The sequence below is a fragment of the Coregonus clupeaformis genome, unplaced genomic scaffold (genome assembly GCF_020615455.1).
Source record: "Coregonus clupeaformis isolate EN_2021a unplaced genomic scaffold, ASM2061545v1 scaf1475, whole genome shotgun sequence".
In the NCBI taxonomy this organism is placed as follows: domain Eukaryota; kingdom Metazoa; phylum Chordata; class Actinopteri; order Salmoniformes; family Salmonidae; genus Coregonus; species Coregonus clupeaformis.
The window spans coordinates 55,001-75,376 of NW_025534929.1; the positions used below are offsets into that span (position 1 = coordinate 55,001).

Consider the following 20,376-nt stretch of genomic DNA (forward strand, 5'->3'; position numbering starts at 1 on the left):
AGCTGTACTTGTTATATTATATCAACACTGGGGGTTTAGTGCAGCTGTACTTGTTATATCATATCAACACTGGGGGTTTAGTGCAGCTGTACTTGTTATATTATATCAACACTGGGGGTTTAGTGCAGCTGTACTTGTTATATCATATCAACACTGGGGGTTTAGTGCAGCTGTACTTGTTATATTATATCAACACTGGGGGTTTAGTGCAGCTGTACTTGTTATATTATATCAACACTGGGGTTTAGTGCAGCTGTACTTGTTATATTATATCAACACTGGGGGTTTAGTGCAGCTGTACTTGTTATATTATATCAACACTGGGGGTTTAGTGCAGCTGTACTTGTTATATTATATCAACACTGGGGGTTTAGTGCAGCTGTACTTGTTATATTATATCAACACTGGGGGTTTAGTGCAGCTGTACTTGTTATATTATATCAACACTGGGGGTTTAGTGCAGCTGTACTTGTTATATTATATCAACACTGGGGGTTTAGTACAGCTGTACTTGTTATATTATATCAACACTGGGGGTTTAGATACGTGTTTAAATATTAGGCTACATCTAATTCAATTGAAGAAAGCAGAGCGAGAGAAGGAGAGAGAGAGAGACTGCCAGTTCCTTAATGTTTTTTTTATAATAGAGCCAATGGCTTCATTAAAGTACTGCCGGTCTCCTCTCTCTCCTGCTCTCTCTGTTTTCTCCTATTGAATTCAATATACAACCTTCTGTGTTTGTCAAAGAACGATGCTGGGACTAGTTTATGTGGATGGGGATAGATTTCCAGGGTTGTGTTTCGTTGCCGAGAGCGTATGTGTATCTTTCTGCCAGGAAGTGACAGGCCTTTCAGCTAATGAAATAAGCGGGAGATAGGCGGGACTTTCCAGCCTTCAGTCCAGTGGCTATGTAATGTAATCTGACACCAGAGACACTTGAAGTGGTGGAAAAAGTATCCAATTGTCATACTTCAGTAAAAGTAAAGATACCTTAATTGAAATTGACTCAAGTAAAAGTGAAAGTCACCCATTAAAATACTACTTGAGTAAAAGTCTAAATGTATTTGTTTTTTATATATACTTAAGTATCAAAAGTAAATGTAATTGCTAAAATATACTTAAGAATCAAAAGTTAAAGCACAAGTATAAATAATTTCAAATTCCTTACATTAAGCCAAATTCACGGCATCATTTTCTTGATTTTATAACATTTACGGATAGCCAGGGGCACGTTCCAACACTCAGACATCATTTACAAATGAATCATGTGTGTTTAGTGAGTCCACCAGATCAGAGACAGTAGGGAGGACCAGGGATGTTCTCTTGATCAGTGTGTGAATTGAACCATTTTGCCATGTAATAATAATAGTAATATGACACCAGAGTCACTCATTACTACAGCTCATAAACTCACTAGCTGGGCTGAAGAGAATGAGATTCAGAAGCGGATAAACATTGATAAAACTATTAAAATACACAGACAGTCCCCGAATTGACCTTTATTGTAATTCATGATGACTTGTGTTTAGTAAAAAGCACTGTATAAATGTCCAGTAGATAGCTATTGCCTTACCTATGTGGTATTAAAGCCAATTTAATGACTTGTTAGGCTATATATTGCAAGTAGACTAGTGTGTAAATATTCCCCCGAATCCCCCTTAACTAATTAGCCTACTATAGAAGGTATTAAATATATTTTTGTCAATTATTTTGGGTATATATTTTGTCCATATATTCTGTTTATTATAGCAGCACCTATGTGTTATAAAAGCCAATCTAAAGACTTGTTATTGCTAGTAAACTAGTGTCTAAATATTTCCCAGAATCCCCCTTCCCTAATTATTTAATGTATTTATTTACCTTTATGTATTGAGGGGAGCCCAATTGAGACCAGTGTCTGATTTGCAATGGTTCCCTGACGACAAAAATTCCAACAACACAACAACCAAAAGATATAAACTACAAGACAGCTATAAAGACGTTACATCAGGTTATTACTACAAGTTATAATAGTCAATTGAAACAATTGCACACTTCAGTAAACTCCTTTAACAACACTAAAGGGGGATTTACCAAATTTTGTGGAGACAAGCGGTGCCTCGAGAGTTAAAGAACCCTGTGAACGTATCTCATGTTTTTATATTTCAACAGGGAAGTGAGGTATGTTGGAAGCTTCTGGAGCAGAGCTTTGTAAACAAGAAGGGAGTAATGATGTGATCTATGGAAATGGTGTCACCATTGGCAAGAACTGTCAGGAAAGTCGACTGCACAATCTGCTTCGATGAGAGAGCCATCCAGTGAGTGAATATGTAGCCCATCTGAGAAATGTTTTAGTGAATTAGAGAACAACACATATTTTGTTTTGTTTTAAATCAACAAGGGCTTTCTGTGGTGCAACACAATCAGATTGCAGCTCTAACATACAGTGCCTTCAGAAAAGTATTTTTCCACATTTTGTTGTGCTATAACCTGAATTTAAAACGAATTACATTTAGATTTAAATATCAAATTGGAATTATGTTTTTTTGAATTTCTTTGAAATTAAATACAAACTTTAGGCTAAAATGTTATTATGGCATGCCTAAATAAGTTCAGGAGTATAAATCTGCTGAACAAGTCGCATAATAAGTTGCATGGACTCACTCGGTGTGCAATAATAGTGTTTAACATGATTTTGTTCTCTGTAACCCACACATACAATTATATGTAAGGTCCCTCAGTCGAGCAGTGAATTTCAAACACAGATTCAACCACAAAGACCAGGGAGGTTTTCCAATGCCTCGCGAACAGACATTGAATATCCCTTTGGGCATGGTGAAGTTATTAATTACACTTTGGATGGTGTATCAATATACCCAGTCACTACAAAGATGCAGGTGTCCTTCCTAACTCAGTTGCCGGAGAGGAAAGAAACCGCTCAGGGAATTCACAATGAGTCCAATGGTGACTTTAAAACAGTTACAGAGTTTAATGGCTGTGATAGGAGAAAACTAATATTTTAGTTACTCCACAATACTAACCTAATTGATGGAGTGAAAAGAAGGAAGCCTGTACAGAATAAAAACTGTTCCAAAACATGCATCCTGTTTGCAACAAGGCAAACAAAACCAACAGGTGTAGACCTTACAGTGAAATGCTTACTTACAAGCCCTTAACCAACAATGCAGTTTTAAGAAAAATAGGTGTTAAGCAATAGATGAGTAAAGAACAAAAGCAGTAAAATAACAGTAGAGAGGTTATATACAGGAAGTACCGGTACAGAGTCAATATGAAATAACAGTAGGGAGGCTATATACAGGAAGTACCGGTACAGAGTCAATGGGAAATAACAGTAGAGAGGCTATATACAGGGGGTACCGGTACAGAGTCAATGGGAAATAACAGTAGAGAGGCTATATGCAGGGGGTGCCGGTACAGAGTCAATGGGAAATAACAGTAGAGAGGCTATATGCAGGGGGTGCCGGTACAGAGTCAATGGGAAATAACAGTAGAGAGGCTATATACAGGGGGTGCCGGTACAGAGTCAATGGGAAATAACAGTAGGGAGGCTATATACAGGGGGTGCCGGTACAGAGTCAATGGGAAATAACAGTAGAGAGGCTATATACAGGGGGTACCGGTACAGAGTCAATGGGAAATAACAGTAGAGAGGCTATATACAGGGGGTACCCGGTACAGAGTCAATGTGAAATAACAGTAGAGAGGCTATATGCAGGAAGTACCGGTACAGAGTCAATGTGAAATAACAGTAGGGAGGTTATGTACAGGGGGTGCCGGTACAGAGTCAATGTACGGGGGCACCGGTTAGTTGACGTAATTGAGGTAATATGTACAGTAGCAGTCAAAAGTTTGGACAGACCTACTCATTCAAGGGTTTTTCTTTATTTGTACTATTTTCTACATTGTACAATAAATAGTGAAGACATCAAAACTATGAAATAACACAAATGGAATCATGTAGTAACCAAAAAAGTGTTAAACAAATCAAAATATATTTTAGATTTTAGATTCTTCAAAGTAGCCACCCTTTGCCTTGATGACAGCTTTGTACACTCTTGGCATTCTCTCAACCAGCTTCATGAGGTAGTCACCTGGAATGCATTTCAATGAACAGGGGTGCCTTCTTAAAAGTTAATTTGAGGAATTTATTTCCTTCTTAATGCATTTGAGCCAATCAGTTGTGTTGTGACAAGGTAGGGGTGAGCCATGACCAGCCTTTCAAAGCACTTCATGGCTACAGACGTGAGTGCTACGGGTCTGTAGTCATTTATGCAGGTTACCTTAGTGTTCTTGGGCACAAGGACTATGGTGGTCTACTTGAAACATGTTGGTATTACAGACTCAGTCAGGGACAGGTTGAAAATGTCAGTGAAGACACCTGCCAGTTGGTCAGCGCATGCTCGGAGTACACGTCCTGGTAATCAGTCTGGCCCTGCGGCCTTGTGAATGTTGACCTGTTTAAAGGTCTTACTCACATCGGCTATGGAGAGCGTGATCACACAGTCGTCCGGAACAGCTGATGCTCTCACGCATGCTTCAGTGTTGCTTGCCTCGAAGCGAGCATAGAAGTGATTTAGCTCGACTGATATGAAATTAAATGTACCTTTCAGCAGGACAATAACCTAAAACACAAGGCCAAATCTACACTGGAGTTGCTTTGCTTACTTACAGTGAATGTTCCTGAGAAGCCACGTTACAGTTTTGACCTAAATCTGCAAGAAAATCTATGGCAAGACCTGAAAATGGTTGTCTAGCATTGATTATCAAACAATTTGACAGAGCTTGAAGAATTTTGAAAATAATAATGGGCAGGTGTGGAAGCTTTTAGAGACATTCCCAGAAAGATTCACAGCTGTAATTGCTGCCAAAGGTTATTCTACAAAGTATTGATTCAGGGGTGTGAATAGTTATGTAAATGAGATATTTCTGTATATCATTATCAATTCATTTGCAAAAATGTCAAAGAACATGTTTTCACTTTGTCATTATGGGGTATTGTGTGTAGATGGGTGAGAAAAATATATATTTAGTCAATTTTTAATTCAGGCTTTAACACAACAAAATGCGGAAGAAGTCATGGGGTATTAATATTTTTGCAAGGCACAGCTTGGTCAACAGTTAATATGACAGGATTTAATACGTAGACCAATATTATTTATATAAATAGTAAAGAGAACAGGTCCCAATACTGGGAGTTGGTCAGGGATTCTAGTACCTTGGCTAGAGAAGAAAACTTGGAGATTGGCCGGGTAATTATCTAAATCAGAAGAATATTCACCTTTATGTGGGATAACACCAGTAGCAATTGTCAACTTCAAAATACAGGTTAAAGGTTCAACAGTGAGTGGGACAGAGAGCTGTAACAAGAAGGGGTCAAAGGTGAATCAGCCCCTGTGGATTTTTTTTTTTTTACATTGATCTTTAGCAAGGCACTTAATACATCATAGACATCAAATGGTACAATCTGTTCTGAGGTGACTAAAGGACTCCCTCTAGTGGAATGAGATGCATTTTCAGAGACTTTCATTTCAAACAGGTGGCCAGTTGAAGCAAAATGGTTCTTAAAAGCACTACACATTTCTAATGTGTCTAGTATGGGACCAGAAGCTGTCAGATCCTGCTGGGGAAATGAGTGGGTGGAGTTTTGTTTCAAAGATATGACCACTTTCCAGAAAATAGCTTGATTACCACCACTCTCCGATACACAATTCAAGGAAAATGTTGATTTTGCTTTTCTTACCAGAGATAGACATCTACAGTGGGGGAAAAAAGTATTTAGTCAGCCACCAATTGTGCAAGTTCTCCCACTTAAAAAGATGAGAGAGGCCTGTAATTTACATCATAGGTACACGTCAACTATGACAGACAAAAGGAAGAACAAAAATCCAGAAAATCACATTGTAGGATTTTTTATGAATTTATTTGCAAATTATGGTGGAAAATAAGTATTTGGTCAATAACAAAAGTTTCTCAATATTTTGTTATATACCCTTTGTTGGCAATGACACAGGTCAAACGTTTTCTGTATGTCTTCACAAGGTTTTCACACACTGTTGCTGGTATTTTGGCCCATTCCTCCATGCAGATCTCCTCTAGAGCAGTGATGTTTTGGGGCTGTCGCTGGGCAACACGGACTTTCAACTCCCTCCAAATATTTTCTATGGGGTTGAGATCTGGAGACTGGCTAGGCCACTCCAGGACCTTGAAATGCTTCTTACGAAGCCACTCCTTCGTTGCCCGAGCGGTGTGTTTGGGATCATTGTCATGCAGAAAAACCCAGCCACGTTTCATCTTCAATGCCCTTGCTGATGGAAGGAGGTTTTCACTCAAAATCTCACGATACATGGCCCCATTCATTCTTTCCTTTACACGGATCAGTCGTCCTGGTCCCTTTGCAGAAAAACAGCCCCAAAGCATGATGTTTCCACCCCCATGCTTCACAGTAGGTATGGTGTTCTTTGGATGCAACTCAGCATTCTTTGTCCTCCAAACAAGACGAAGTTGAGTTTTTACCAAAAAGTTATATTTTGGTTTCATCTGACCATATGACATTCTCCCAATCCTCTTCTGGATCATCCAAATGCACTCTAGCAAACTTCAGACGGGCCTGGACATGTACTGGCTTAAGCAGGGGGACACGTCTGGCACTGTAGGATTTGAGTCCCTGGCGTAGTGTGTTACTGATGGTAGGCTTTGTTACTTTGGTCCCAGCTCTCTGCAGGTCATTCACTAGGTCCCCCACGTGTGGTTCTGGGATTTTTTTGCTCACCGTTCTTGTGATCATTTTGACCCCACGGGTGAGATCTTGCGTGGCGCCCCAGATCGAGGGAGATTATCAGTGGTCTTGTATGTCTTCCATTTCCTAATAATTGCTCCCACAGTTGATTTCTTCAATCCAAGCTGCTTACCTATTGCAGATTCAGTCTTCCCAGCCTGGTGCAGGTCTACAATTTTGTTTCTGGTGTCCTTTGACAGCTCTTTGGTCTTGGCCATAGTGGAGTTTGGAGTGTGACTGTTTGAGGTTGTGGACAGGTGTCTTTTATACTGATAACAAGTTCAAACAGGTGCCATTAATACAGGTAACGAGTGGAGGACAGAGGAGCCTCTTAAAGAAGAAGTTACAGGTCTGTGAGAGCCAGAAATCTTGCTTGTTTGTAGGTGACCAAATACTTATTTTCCACCATAATTTGCAAATAAATTCATTAAAAATCCTACAATGTGATTTTCTGGAGAATTTTTTTTCTCAATTTGTCTGTCATAGTTGACGTGTACCTATGATGAAAATTACAGGCCTCTCTCATCTTTTTAAGTGGGAGAACTTGCACAATTGGTGGCTGACTAAATACTTTTTTTCCCCACTGTATTTCTCAAATGTATGAAGGACTGACAATCAGACGTAGAATCAGCCAGTCTAGCACTAGACCAAGCTCCATTTCTTTCCTGTAATTTCTCAGTCAATTCATGCGTGAACCAAGGATGAGATTTGCCTTTTATCCTTAACCTTTTGTACACGGTGCATGTTTATCTGTAACAGAGTTAAACAGTGAAATAAAACAATTAAGGGCACGATCTGAGTCGGTGATAGTTGACACAACCCACCAGTCACTCAACCCCAGTTCAGACATAACATTTGCATTTGTTATAATAATATCTAAGAGAGTAGATTTTTCAGGGTGTTTCAAGTTGAGGCGAGTTGGTTTAGTTATCAGCAGAGTTAGATTTAGCTCTGTACAAATACATTTCAGCGTATCAGATACTGGCATCAACCAATCCAGATTAATATCACCCACTACGAATAATTCAGATTTAGCATAGTTAGACAGCAGGTCAGACAATTTGCTAAGACCACATCAAGAGGCCGCTTGTCTCCCACTAACGTTAGTTGAGCATTAACACCAAGGCCCACATTTAGGACAAGACATTGAAGTTGCTTGGGGACACACAGTAACATGCAAGTTGTTCAGTCTCCTGAGTGGCGCAGTGGTCTAAGGCACTGCAACGCAGTGCTAGCTGTGCCACTAGAGATCTTGGTTCGAATCCAGGCTCTGTCGCAGCCGGCCGCGACCGGGAGACTCATGGGCGGCGCACAATTGGCCCAGCGTCGTCCAGGGTAGGGGAGGGAATGGCCGGCAGGGATGTAGCTCAGTTGGTAGAGCATGGCGTTTGCAACGCCAGGGTTGTGGGTTCAATTCCCACGGGGGACCAGTAAGAAAAAAAATATATATATATGGGTCAATATCACCATAAGGTGCCTTTGAGACTTCCCCATTTCCCCCCAAAAAAGCTGAGATTTTCCATTGAACTTCATATTCATTGTATTAAGTATATGTTATGCTGTTAGAAATGCATATTGGTCAAGCTCCCACACTTTTTATAAATTAACTGCAAGCAGACAATTTACATGCAAACAGCAAAATATGTCCACCCTGTCATGGACAATTTCAAAGCAGAATAAATACATTGTAATTACATAGTGATTATAAAACGCACATTTTCAGAAAACTATTTAGTCACTTTCTCAACAATATATTTTAGTTTATGGGAAAAGTATTTGGATAATAATGAAATTATGGCAAACTATTTGTTTCTCTATAAAATCTAGCGAGAGTTGCACTTTCTTTTTCTAAATAAAATCTAACAAAAAAGATATCTGGTCAAACTTTCAAACAATACTATTTGGCCCTCATTTGTTTATAAAGGAATCACACAAAAGATTTTGCTAACTTGTGAAAATAATTTGTTTATTTTCATAGAACATGAAAATAACAGGGGTGGACAGTGACATGACAGGGGTGGACCCTGGGCATGACAGAGTGGACACGTTGTGAAATGTCATTGAATGGCCTCATAAATGCAAGGAACAATGCAAGAAAATGATGTAAAAAATGCCTTTTCCCATGTAGGGGGAAATTACAAGTTGAACAGACTGTTTTTGATCCACTCTACCTGCATGCAGCCACTGAATAAAGATGCCCAAAATGAGACATTAATGTGGCCTTCTAGCGTTAAACTCTGTACATCATTCTGCACAGTGAAAGTCAAACATTCAACTGTAGAACAAGAAGAAAAATGTTTTTTAAGTGGAGAACAGTTGATTTGAAAAAACAGAATATTACAGAAAGATCACTTGGACGCATCTCCAAACAGTCTCTCCCTTTCTGCAGAGACATGGCTCAGTTCTGCAGTTGCTTCAATATAATATCTTCAATCAGGGGATGTATGGAAAAGAAGAGCTCTTTTGATGGGTGAATTCACTTTTGATGTGCCAACAAAGCATTGACTTTTGTACGTGGTGATTTGGACGCACTTTCTTTCTTGCCCCGATAGTACCTCTTCTTATATTTCTCAGTTTTACTTTTCTCTTTTTGTGAGCTGTGCCTCTAATATTTCGATCTGTTTTTTCAGTTTTCTCTTCGAACTCCTTCGAATGCTTTCCCCTTGACGCGTTGGCCTGAAACACAAAATATTTGTAAGGATTTTTTTTAGCAAGTTAGTTATCAATATGTCATTTTATGGGGACATAAACAGTTGATAATTGTCCTTCAAATAAATCTAAACTTTCTAATAAGTCTCATCAGCTAAACTTCCAATATCTAACCTGGAGGGCCCTGGCTCATGCTGATTTCCAGGAGTTTCAGCAGGGGAGTTGGGTGCTGTCTCTGACTGTAGCAAAGCACTGGCCCTGTTTCTGGCTCTGGCTTGACTTTTTGCCTCTCTCCATTTCTTTCTTTTTGCCTCTCTCTCTCTCTCTCACTGAGCTCATTGACACCCTTCTTCTTTCCAGTCTCTCTGTCTTTTTCCATTTGACCCTTTCTTTCTCAAGGTACTTTCTTCTTCTGTCTGGGTCAGCATCACGACGTTCCCGATATCTCTTTGCTATCTCAGCTCCTTTTGATCTCATTCCTTGAAAAAGACGATTCAAAATGTTCCCTTACACACTTTAATTGGCAGTCCCGGTAAACTAGGCTTGCATTATCAAACTAGGTTTGCTGATACCGATATCGCCAAAAAAATTGTCCAAATTGTCCATTCTTACTATGTATAGCATGTACTGTTATAAAATGTGTGTAATAGCTGTTGTAATATGTGTAACATTATCAGTATGTGGCCTAAACTATGCACATGTCCTTCCTGTCATGAACCATGTCCACCCTGTCATGGAAGGCTTGCTGACAGGGTGGACAATGACAGGGTGGACATTTTAGCTAATGTTAGCATTTAATGAGCACATGGTGGACCTTCACTTAGCAACATACTACAGTTAGAAAGCTGACTGTGTACTGTTTTACAAATATATTTCAAAGTTCTGATAGGTTTTTCTATCAATTGATATTTCACTATGACAGAGTGGACATGTTAAGCTTGACAACATCCAACTACACATAATATGATGAAAATTATGAAACATAAGTGTAAATACTTACTCTGCAACTAGACACTGCTTCAGCCTTCATTGAAGAAAGACAAAATGCTCGTAGTGATGTCACTGAAAACATCAGTGGGTTTCTTAAAGGGGCAGTTACCCCCATAATGACAGGGTGGACAGCAATTTCAGGGACACATGCAAAATGTTCAATATGATTATGAAAATACAATATACATGATCAAAATTACTTGTTTTATCAAATAACTTATTGTGGACAGTAAAACCATGTAAAAAAAAATTTGATTTAGTATCATTTAACCACTTATTACACACACTGTAGTTAGCAGAGCAGTGTGTGGGACATGCCAAAATCACGTACATCCAATGAAAAAAATTTAATAAAATGAAGGAAACACTTTTTTAGAGACGTATCATTCTACTGATATGTGTGCAAATGTTTGGCCACTTATAATAAGACCTCAGACTTTCATTATTCTGCTCCATTTTCATGATGACTGAGTGAGTCTGATGAGGACACCAAAGGCACCTCATAGTGATATTGACTCATATATGTATTCACTAACTGTAAGTCGCTCTGGATAAGAGCGTCTGCTAAATGACGTAAATGTAATGTAAAATGTTCTTTATGAATATGGCAACTCCCCCCCATCTCTGCCAGCTCTGTCAGATCTGTATATGGCGACTCCCCCCCATCTCTGCCAGCTCTGTCAGATCTGTATATGGCGACTCCCCCCCATCTCTGCCAGCTCTGTCAGATCTGTATATGGCGACTCCCCCCCATCTCTGCCAGCTCTGTCAGATCTGTATATGGCGACTCCCCCATCTCTGCCAGCTCTGTCAGATCTGTATATGGCGACTCCCCCCCATCTCTGCCAGCTCTGTCAGATCTGTATATGGCGACTCCCCCCCATCTCTGCCAGCTCTGTCAGATCTGTATATGGCGACTCCCCCCCATCTCTTCCAGCTCTGTCAGATCTGTATATGGCGACTCCCCCCCATCTCTGCCAGCTCTGTCAGATCTGTATCCATTCAGAGACACATCAGTCAGGCACAGACTTTTATAACCAAGTCTCAGTAATCATCAAAATGTCCTCGTTAGTTTGAGAAGCCAGAATAACAAGGACTGATATACCATCACTTTTTTTGTGTACCTTTTCAATGTTAGCACTCAGCATCCAAGCTCCTGTCCTGTTCGGGTGCAGGCCGTCCCTTTTAAGGAAATACGGTCGCTCCCAAAACAGATTTTCAATGTAATGTATCTCAATAGGAAAATAGTCCCTTTACACAATGTAAAAACCTAATATTCCAGAAATGACTTTGTAATTTAATTGACAGGTATTCTTATCAACCTTTGATCTTTTATAATAAACTCATGTCTTCACAGTGTTACATATTAGTATCTAGGACACAACAATGTGCTTCAAAAGTAGCTAGAATTCACATAGGCCCAATACGGGCTGTATATCAATCAATAAAAAGTTGAACAATGTTGATTTAGAGCTCTGTCCACATGGTTTTGTTGAGCTGTAACTCCACCTACAGGAAAGACATGATATCATACCACACTGTATCATGTTCTCCTGTATGTCAGAGGGAACCTTCCCTTCCTGTTAGGCAAGCTGGTGAGTGTTTTGGCATTGAATCAGAGTCAGTTACAGTGTGATGTTAATGCAGGTGTGATTAGTCTACAGTACACCAGGGATGAGGTTTTGGTAGAGCAGAGAGGGAGATCTGATGCACTGTGTAAACTAGCGGCACAGTAATACACAGCACTGCTATCTGGAGTTAGTTGATTGATGGTTAAGGTGCTGGTACCACCTGCATTAGCATCTCCTTCTATATCAAATCCAGCCTCAGGATATCCAGTTTTCCCTATCATGTATCCTAAAAACACAAATTCTCTGTAGTTGGATTGCTTGTACCAGAGGATGCGATCATAGCCTGATACTTTATGTGAACACTCCATCTTAGGCGACTCTCCCTGTTTCTTGTACAGGGCTGCAGGACTCTGGTGAACCTGGTTACTCGGAGAAGAACCTGGAGAGAGAGAGAGAGTGAGAGTGAGAGTGAGAGTGAGAGTGAGAGTGAGAGTGAGAGTGAGAGAGAGAGAGAGAGAGAGAGAGAGAGAGAGAGAGAGAGAGAGAGTTGAAACAACAGATAAAGAAACATATTTACCTGAAACATAAAAACCAATCAAATGAGGATATTAGTAGTTGATGAAATCAATGATCTGAATACCTGCAGCCCAGGCTGTGTAACCAATGGTTATGGAGATAATAATTCTGATCATGTTGACTCTCTGTTAAGGAGACAGAAAGAATGTGACAGACAAACCACTCCTCATGAATTAGAGGGTGCTTCTCATCAACTCATCTCAGTGATCTTACAGAGAGGGATGCTGCCTCCTTATGAGAACATCTAAAGCATCAGAGACCTGAGATGAACCCTACAGGAGGAGTCTATGTGGGACAGGAAGCAGGTTGTGGTAGAGCAGAGAGGGAGATATGATGAACTGCTATCTGGAGTAAGTTGAAAAGCTCTTAGAGACTTACCCAGAAAGACTCACAGCTGTAATCACTGCCAAAGGTGATTCTAACATGTATTGACTCAGGGGTGTGAATACTTATTTAAATGGGCTATTTCTGTGTTTCATATTCAATACATTTGCCAAAACGTACAAAAACATGTTTTTACTTTGTCATTATGGGGTATTGTATGTGGGACAGAGAGGAGGTTTACATTCACCTGTAGAGAGAGAGAAAGGACCAACAAGAAGAAAACACATTCACCTGTAGAGAGAGAGAGAGGACCAACAAGAAGAAAACACATTCACCTGTAGAGAGAGAGAGGACCAACAAGAAGAAAACACATTCACCTGTAGAGAGAGAGAGAGAGGACCAACAAGAAGAAAACACATTCACCTGTAGAGAGAGAGAGAGGACCAACAAGAAGAAAACACATTCACCTGTAGAGAGAGAGAGAGGACCAACAAGAAGAAAACACATTCACCTGTAGAGAGAGAGAGAGGACCAACAAGAAGAAAAACACATTCACCTGTAGAGAGACAGAGAGAGAGAGGACCAACAAGAAGAAAAACACATTCACCTGTAGAGAGAGAGAGAGGACCAACAAGAAGAAAAAACATTCACCTGTAGAGAGAGAGGACCAACAAGAAGAAAACACATTCACCTGTAGAGAGAGAGAGAGAGAGGACCAACAAGAAGAAAACACATTCACCTGTAGAGAGAGAGAGAGAGAGAGGACCAACAAGAAGAAAACACATTCACCTGTAGAGAGAGAGATAGAGGACCAACAAGAAGAAAACACATTCACCTGTAGAGAGAGATGGAGGACCAACAAGAAGAAAACACATTCACCTGTAGAGAGACAGTGGTGAGTTGTATCTCCAGACAGAGGAACAGTTATAGTGGTGAGTTGTATCGCCAGACAGAGGAACAGTTATAGTGGTGAGTTGTATCTCCAGACAGACCAGTTATAGTGGTGAGTTGTATCTCCAGACAGAGGAACAGTTATAGTGGTGAGTTGTATCTCCAGACAGACCCGTTATAGTGGTGAGTTGTGTCTCCAGACAGAGGAACAGTTATAGTGGTGAGTTGTGTCTCCAGACAGAGGAACAGTTATAGTGGTGAGTTGTATCTCCAGACAGAGGAACAGTTATAGTGGTGAGTTGTATCTCCAGACAGAGGAACAGTTATAGTGGTGAGTTGTATCTCCAGACAGAGGAACAGTTATAGTGGTGAGTTGTATCGCCAGACAGAGGAACAGTTATAGTGGTGAGTTGTATCTCCAGACAGACCAGTTATAGTGGTGAGTTGTATCTCCAGACAGAGGAACAGTTATAGTGGTGAGTTGTATCTCCAGACAGACCCGTTATAGTGGTGAGTTGTGTCTCCAGACAGAGGAACAGTTATAGTGGTGAGTTGTGTCTCCAGACAGAGGAACAGTTATAGTGGTGAGTTGTATCTCCAGACAGAGGAACAGTTATAGTGGTGAGTTGTATCTCCAGACAGAGGAACAGTTATAGTGGTGAGTTGTGTCTCCAGACAGAGGAACAGTTATAGTGGTGAGTTGTATCTCCAGACAGACAGAGGAACAGTTATAGTGGTGAGTTGTATCTCCAGACAGACCAGTTATAGTGGTGAGTTGTATCTCCAGACAGAGGAACAGTTATAGTGGTGAGTTGTATCTCCAGACAGAGGAACAGTTATAGTGGTGAGTTGTATCTCCAGACAGAGGAACAGTTATAGTGGTGAGTTGTATCTCCAGACAGAGGAACAGTTATAGTGGTGAGTTGTATCTCCAGACAGAGGAACAGTTATAGTGGTGAGTTGTATCTCCAGACAGAGGAACAGTTATAGTGGTGAGTTGTATCTCCAGACAGAGGAACAGTTATAGTGGTGATTTGAATCTCCAGACAGAGGAACTCAGTGATGTGGGCAGGTGCTGATAAAATGCCGGGGTTTAATTTTTGTCCCAGTCCGTCCCTGCCATATGTAGCCACTTAGCAATGCAATGATAAACGTTTTGTGGGTAGACAGAAATACTTTCCCCAAAAACCTTCTCAATTAATATATGTTAAGCGCAAAGTAGGCTTCCCTGGCAGAACTCTATCATAATGATTTGTATCAATTAGGTGGCCATTGCTTTACAAACTCTGCCATGACGTGCTGCAGCAGTAGCCCAGACAGCGGCAACATCTCTAGACTGACACTTTCCTGTCTTGCTAGATGCACAATTAAAGGGGAGTTTCACAAAATAATCGAGACCTCAAAAATGGTCTTCTGATGTGATTTAAGCATTGACAGACGGAGAACATCAATTTTTTTGTTGTTTCTCCATGAATCATTGTAATATTTAGGGTAAAAAAACAGAAACAAATCCAAAACCAGGAAAAATAAAATCGAGACACAGAATTCGGGAAAATACAAAATATTTTTTGATGAGGCCTGTCATGCCCAATGCTGTTTATTAACGATCATTTTTACCAGGTATATTGACAGAAAACATATTTGAAAGCTATAAAAAAAAAAAAGAGTCACTCGCGACATGTTAAATTGTTTAAAAGTATCTGTCATGCTAGACAAGCTTGGAGAGCCCTGCTCTGGGTTTTGCAGCAGAATCAGTGATACCTCCATCTCTATGAGTAGAATGTAGAACACCAACACACATTCTGAGTGTTCAGAGTGTTTGTTCTGAGGTGGGAGGAGCTTATAGCTGATGTATCGCCCTACAGTACAGTGTGACATCACTGCTCTCTGCTGGATCGGCTGGAAGGCGTTGCTACAGTAACATAAAACAAAACACAGTTTGTAAAAAAGAAAGGCCTCTTTATTTTGAAGAAAATAAACCCTGAATGTTGTAATTTTGGGGGATTTGTATTATTGTGGATGTTTATTTATGTGGATGCTTAGTATTGAGGATGTTTAGTATTGAGGATGTTTAGTATTGAGGATGTTTAGTATTGTGGATGTTTAGTATTGTGGATGTTTAGCATTGAGGATGTTTAGTATTGTGGATGTTTAGTATTGTGGATGTTTAGTAGTGAGGATGTTTAGTATTGAGGATGTTTAGTATTGAGGATGCTTAGTATTGAGGATGTTTAGTATTGAGGATGTTTAGTATTGAGGATGTTTAGTATTGAGGATGTTTAGTATTGAGGATGTTTAGTATTGTGGATGTTTAGCATTGAGGATGTTAGTATTGAGGATGTTTAGTATTGTGGATGTTTAGTATTGTGGATGTTTAGTAGTGAGGATGTTTAGTATTGAGGATGTTTAGTAGTGAGGATGTTTAGTATTGAGGATGTTTAGTATTGTGGATGTTTAGCATTGAGGATGTTTAGTATTGAGGATGTTTAGTATTGAGGATGTTTAGTAGCGAGGATGTTTAGTATTGAGGATGTTTAGTATTGAGGATGTTTAGCATTGAGGATGTTTAGTATTGTGGATGTTTAGTATTGTGGATGTTTAGTAGTGAGGATGTTTAGTATTGAGGATGTTTAGTATTGTGGATGTTTAGCATTGAGGATGTTTAGTATTGAGGATGTTTAGTATTGAGGATGTTTAGTAGTGAGGATGTTTAGTAGTGAGGATGTTTAGTATTGTGGATGTTTAGCATTGAGGATTTTTAGTATTGTGGATGTTTAGTATTGTGGATGTTTAGTAGTGAGGATGTTTAGTATTGAGGATGTTTAGTATTGAGGATGCTTAGTATTGAGGATGTTTAGTATTGAGGATGTTTAGTATTGAGGATGTTTAGTATTGAGGATGTTTTTATTGTGGATGTTTAGCATTGAGGATGTTTAGCATTGAGCATGTTTAGTATTGAGGATGTTTAGTATTGTGGATGTTTAGTATTGTGGATGTTTAGTAGTGAGGATGTTTAGTATTGAGGATGTTTAGTAGTGAGGATGTTTAGTATTGAGGATGTTTAGTATTGTGGATGTTTAGCATTGAGGATGTTTAGCATTGAGGATGTTTAGTATTGAGGATGTTTAGTATTGAGGATGTTTAGTATTGAGGATGTTTAGTATTGTGGATGTTTAGTAGTGAGGATGTTTAGTATTGAGGATGTTTAGTATTGAGGATGTTTAGTAGTTAGGATGTTTAGTAGTGAGGATGTTTAGTATTGAGGATGTTTAGTAGTGAGGATGTTTAGTATTGAGGATGTTTAGTAGTGAGGATGTTTAGTATTGAGGATGTTTAGTATTGAGGATGTTTAGTAGTGAGGATGTTTAGTAGTGAGGATGTTTAGTATTGAGGATGCTTATTATTGAGGATGTTTAGTAGGGAGGATGTTTAGTAGTGAGGATGTTTAGTATTGAGGATGTTTAGTAGTGAGGATGTTTAGTATTGAGGATGTTTAGTAGTGAGGATGTTTAGTATTGAGGATGTTTAGTATTGAGGATGTTTAGTAGTGAGGATGTTTAGTATTGAGGGTGTTTAGTATTGAGGGTGTTTAGTATTGAGGATGTTTAGTATTGAGGATGTTTAGTAGTGAGGATGTTTAGTATTGAGGGTGTTTAGTATTGAGGGTGTTTAGTATTGAGGGTGTTTAGTATTGAGGATGTTTAGTAGTGAGGATGTTTAGTAGTGAGGATGTTTAGTAGTGAGGATGTTTAGTATTGTGGATGTTTAGTATTGAGGATGTTTAGTGGTGAGGATGTTTAGTAGTGAGGATGTTTAGTATTGAGGATGTTTAGTATTGAGGATGTTTAGTAGTGAGGATGTTTAGTATTGATGATGTTTAGTAGTGAGGATGTTTAGTATTGAGGATGTTTAGTAGTGAGGATGTTTAGTATTGAGGGTGTTTAGTATTGAGGTATATTGTTTAGTATTGAGTATTTTTGTAGAGTAGACTTGGTCTCTGCACCACTGTGTAGACTGGCTGCACAGAAATACTCCCCACTGTCTTCAGCTTGTCTCAGTTTGAGGAGATGAAGGTAGGCATCATTCCTTCCATCTCCTGTCACGTCAAAATAACCTTTATATGGGGGTTCAACTGTAGGGGTTTTATAGTATGTATACGCTATGAGGTTTAGGGCCGTGTCTCCCACAGAACGCTGGTACCAGAGGATAGTGTCATAGCTGGGAGATTTTATGACTGCAGTTGAGTGTGACAGAAGTATTAGGCTTTACCAGCAACGCGGAGGGGAGACTGGTACACTGATTTACTGAGAGGAGACACCTGTGGGGAGGAGAGAGAACATTACTTTTATTTTACAGTACATAACAAAGGATTGTACCACCATTTCTCAAGTTTACAGAAAACCTTTGATTAGTAATTATTTGTACACATTAATGCAAATTGCTACACTTTCATGTTTAATACGTATTGTAGGGAACTACTAAATAACTGTTGCTTAAATTACCTGTGATCCAGAATAGTGGGACAGTGACAATGAGAAGAGGTCTGATCATGTTGACTTAGTGATCGTTGACAACCAACTGACATCTCATCTGAACTGACTGGAGAGGAGGAACAGGAAGTGACCTCATCAGTGATGTAATGACAGAATCCAGACAGCTTTACTGTGATATTATATTGGCACTGAATCAAATCCAGAGCTCAGTGCAGGTGTGAGGGAGGTGTTGCTTCGGTATAATCTACTGAGACAGTGAATGAGAGAAGGTTTTTGTAGTGTAGACAGGGGAATCTGCAACACTGTGCATAACTAGCAGCACAGAAATACACTGCACTGTGTTGGGGTCGTTTTAAGTTGAACATGTTCAGAGAGGCATTCTTTTGGCCACCTCCACTCAAATCCCCACTCAAATTGAAATGCTTTTTATATGAACCCTCAATGGTTTGAGACTTATAATTCAAATATCCAATGAGTTTCAGTGCTGTTTCTCCTTGTGATTTCTGGTACCACAGCATCACTTTATAGTCTAATTTCTGATGGTGGCAGAAGAGTTGAACATTCTCTCCTGTTCTGCTGAAGACTGTAGAGGGAGTCTGGTGAACCTCAACACTGAGAGAGAGACCTGAGGAGAGATGGAGAGAAGACTTTCACTAGCATAGGCATACATAAAGGATGAATATACATTTTTTAAATTTTTACATTTTGAGTCATTTAGCAGACGCTCTTATCCAGAGCGACTTACAGGAGCAATTAGGGTTAAGTGCCTTGCTCAAGGGCACATCGACAGATTTTTCACCTTGTCGGCTCGGGGATTAGAACCAGCGACCTTTCGGTTACTGGCACAACGCTCTTACCCACTAAGCCACCTGCCGCCCCGGCACATTATACCATATTATGAATCTACAACAAATGATAATTTCCTAGATTATTACCTGTCAGCCAAAATAGTGTGTAGATGATGAGAGGGTTGTACATGTTGACTGTCAGTGATGATCATCAACAACCAACTAATCTGAATCAACCATCAAACCATCTCTACTGACTGGAGAGGAGGAGGAACAGGAAGTGACATCATCACTGATGATCATCAACAACCAACTAATCTGGATCAACCATCAAACCATCTCTACTGACTGGAGAGGAGGAGGAACAGGAAGTGACATCATCACTGATGATCATCAACAACCAACTAATCTGAATCAACCCATCAAACCATCTCTACTGCCTGGAGAGGAGGAGGAAACAGGAAGTGGAGAGATGGAGAGAAGACATTATCTTTCATTTTCATAGATAAGAGATGAAGATACATAATTCCCATACTGCACATCTAAACAAGTGATCATATCTAAATCAGATGACTGTTATTACCTGAGAGCCAACTGAGTAAGAGGGGTCTAGATCATGCTGAGTCTTGAGCTGAACATCAACAGCTAACTGACATCTCATCTGAACTGACTGAAGAGGAGCAGGAGGGACAGGAAGTGACTTCATCAGTGATGTAATGACAGAACGCTGTCACAGTCACAGAAATAGAATTTCTAGAAAGGATGGCTGCCAGTCCACCCGTTATGGCATCATCGACTTGAATGAGGAGGCCCGTTCAACTCATTCTAGTTGTGGTTACGGTATATCAAATCAAATCCAGACCTCAATACAGGTGTGAGGGAGGTGTTCTGCTAAATAGTTTACTACAGCGTGACAGACGTGTCACACAGGGTTTTTGCAGTGCAGAGAGGGAATCTACAACACTGTGGCCTTTCGCTTGCAGCACAGAAATAAACTGCATTGTGATCGGGACCTTTAAGGTTGAACATGTTCAGAGAAGCATTCTTCGGTCGTTCTGACTCAAATCCCCACTCACGTTTAGGATGTTCCTCAATGTATGATGTTTGAGACTTAAATAATAAATAGGCTATAAGTTTTAGTTGTTTTTTCTCCTGGTGACTGCTGGAACCACTGCATCAGTCTGTAGTTAGTTCTGTCATGGTTGCAGAAGATCTGAACATTCTCTCCATGTTTGAGTAAGACTTCAGAGGGAGTCTGATAAACCTCAAGGCTGAGAGAGAGACCTGGAGAGAGGTGGGAGAGAAGACATTTACTTCAA

The 20,376-nt window shown here is 39.9% G+C and overlaps 1 gene segment (V, D, J or C); it reads right to left on the minus strand.

Moving 5' to 3' along the window:
- Positions 1-12,773, minus strand: part of LOC121544215 — a 33,377-nt gene extending 20,604 nt beyond the window's left edge. Inside the window, 3 exon segments of the V gene segment in view lie at positions 7,878-7,907; positions 12,142-12,424; positions 12,626-12,773. Coding sequence covers positions 7,878-7,907; positions 12,142-12,424; positions 12,626-12,677 — 365 coding nt within the window.
- Positions 12,774-20,376: the final 7,603 nt, after the last annotated feature.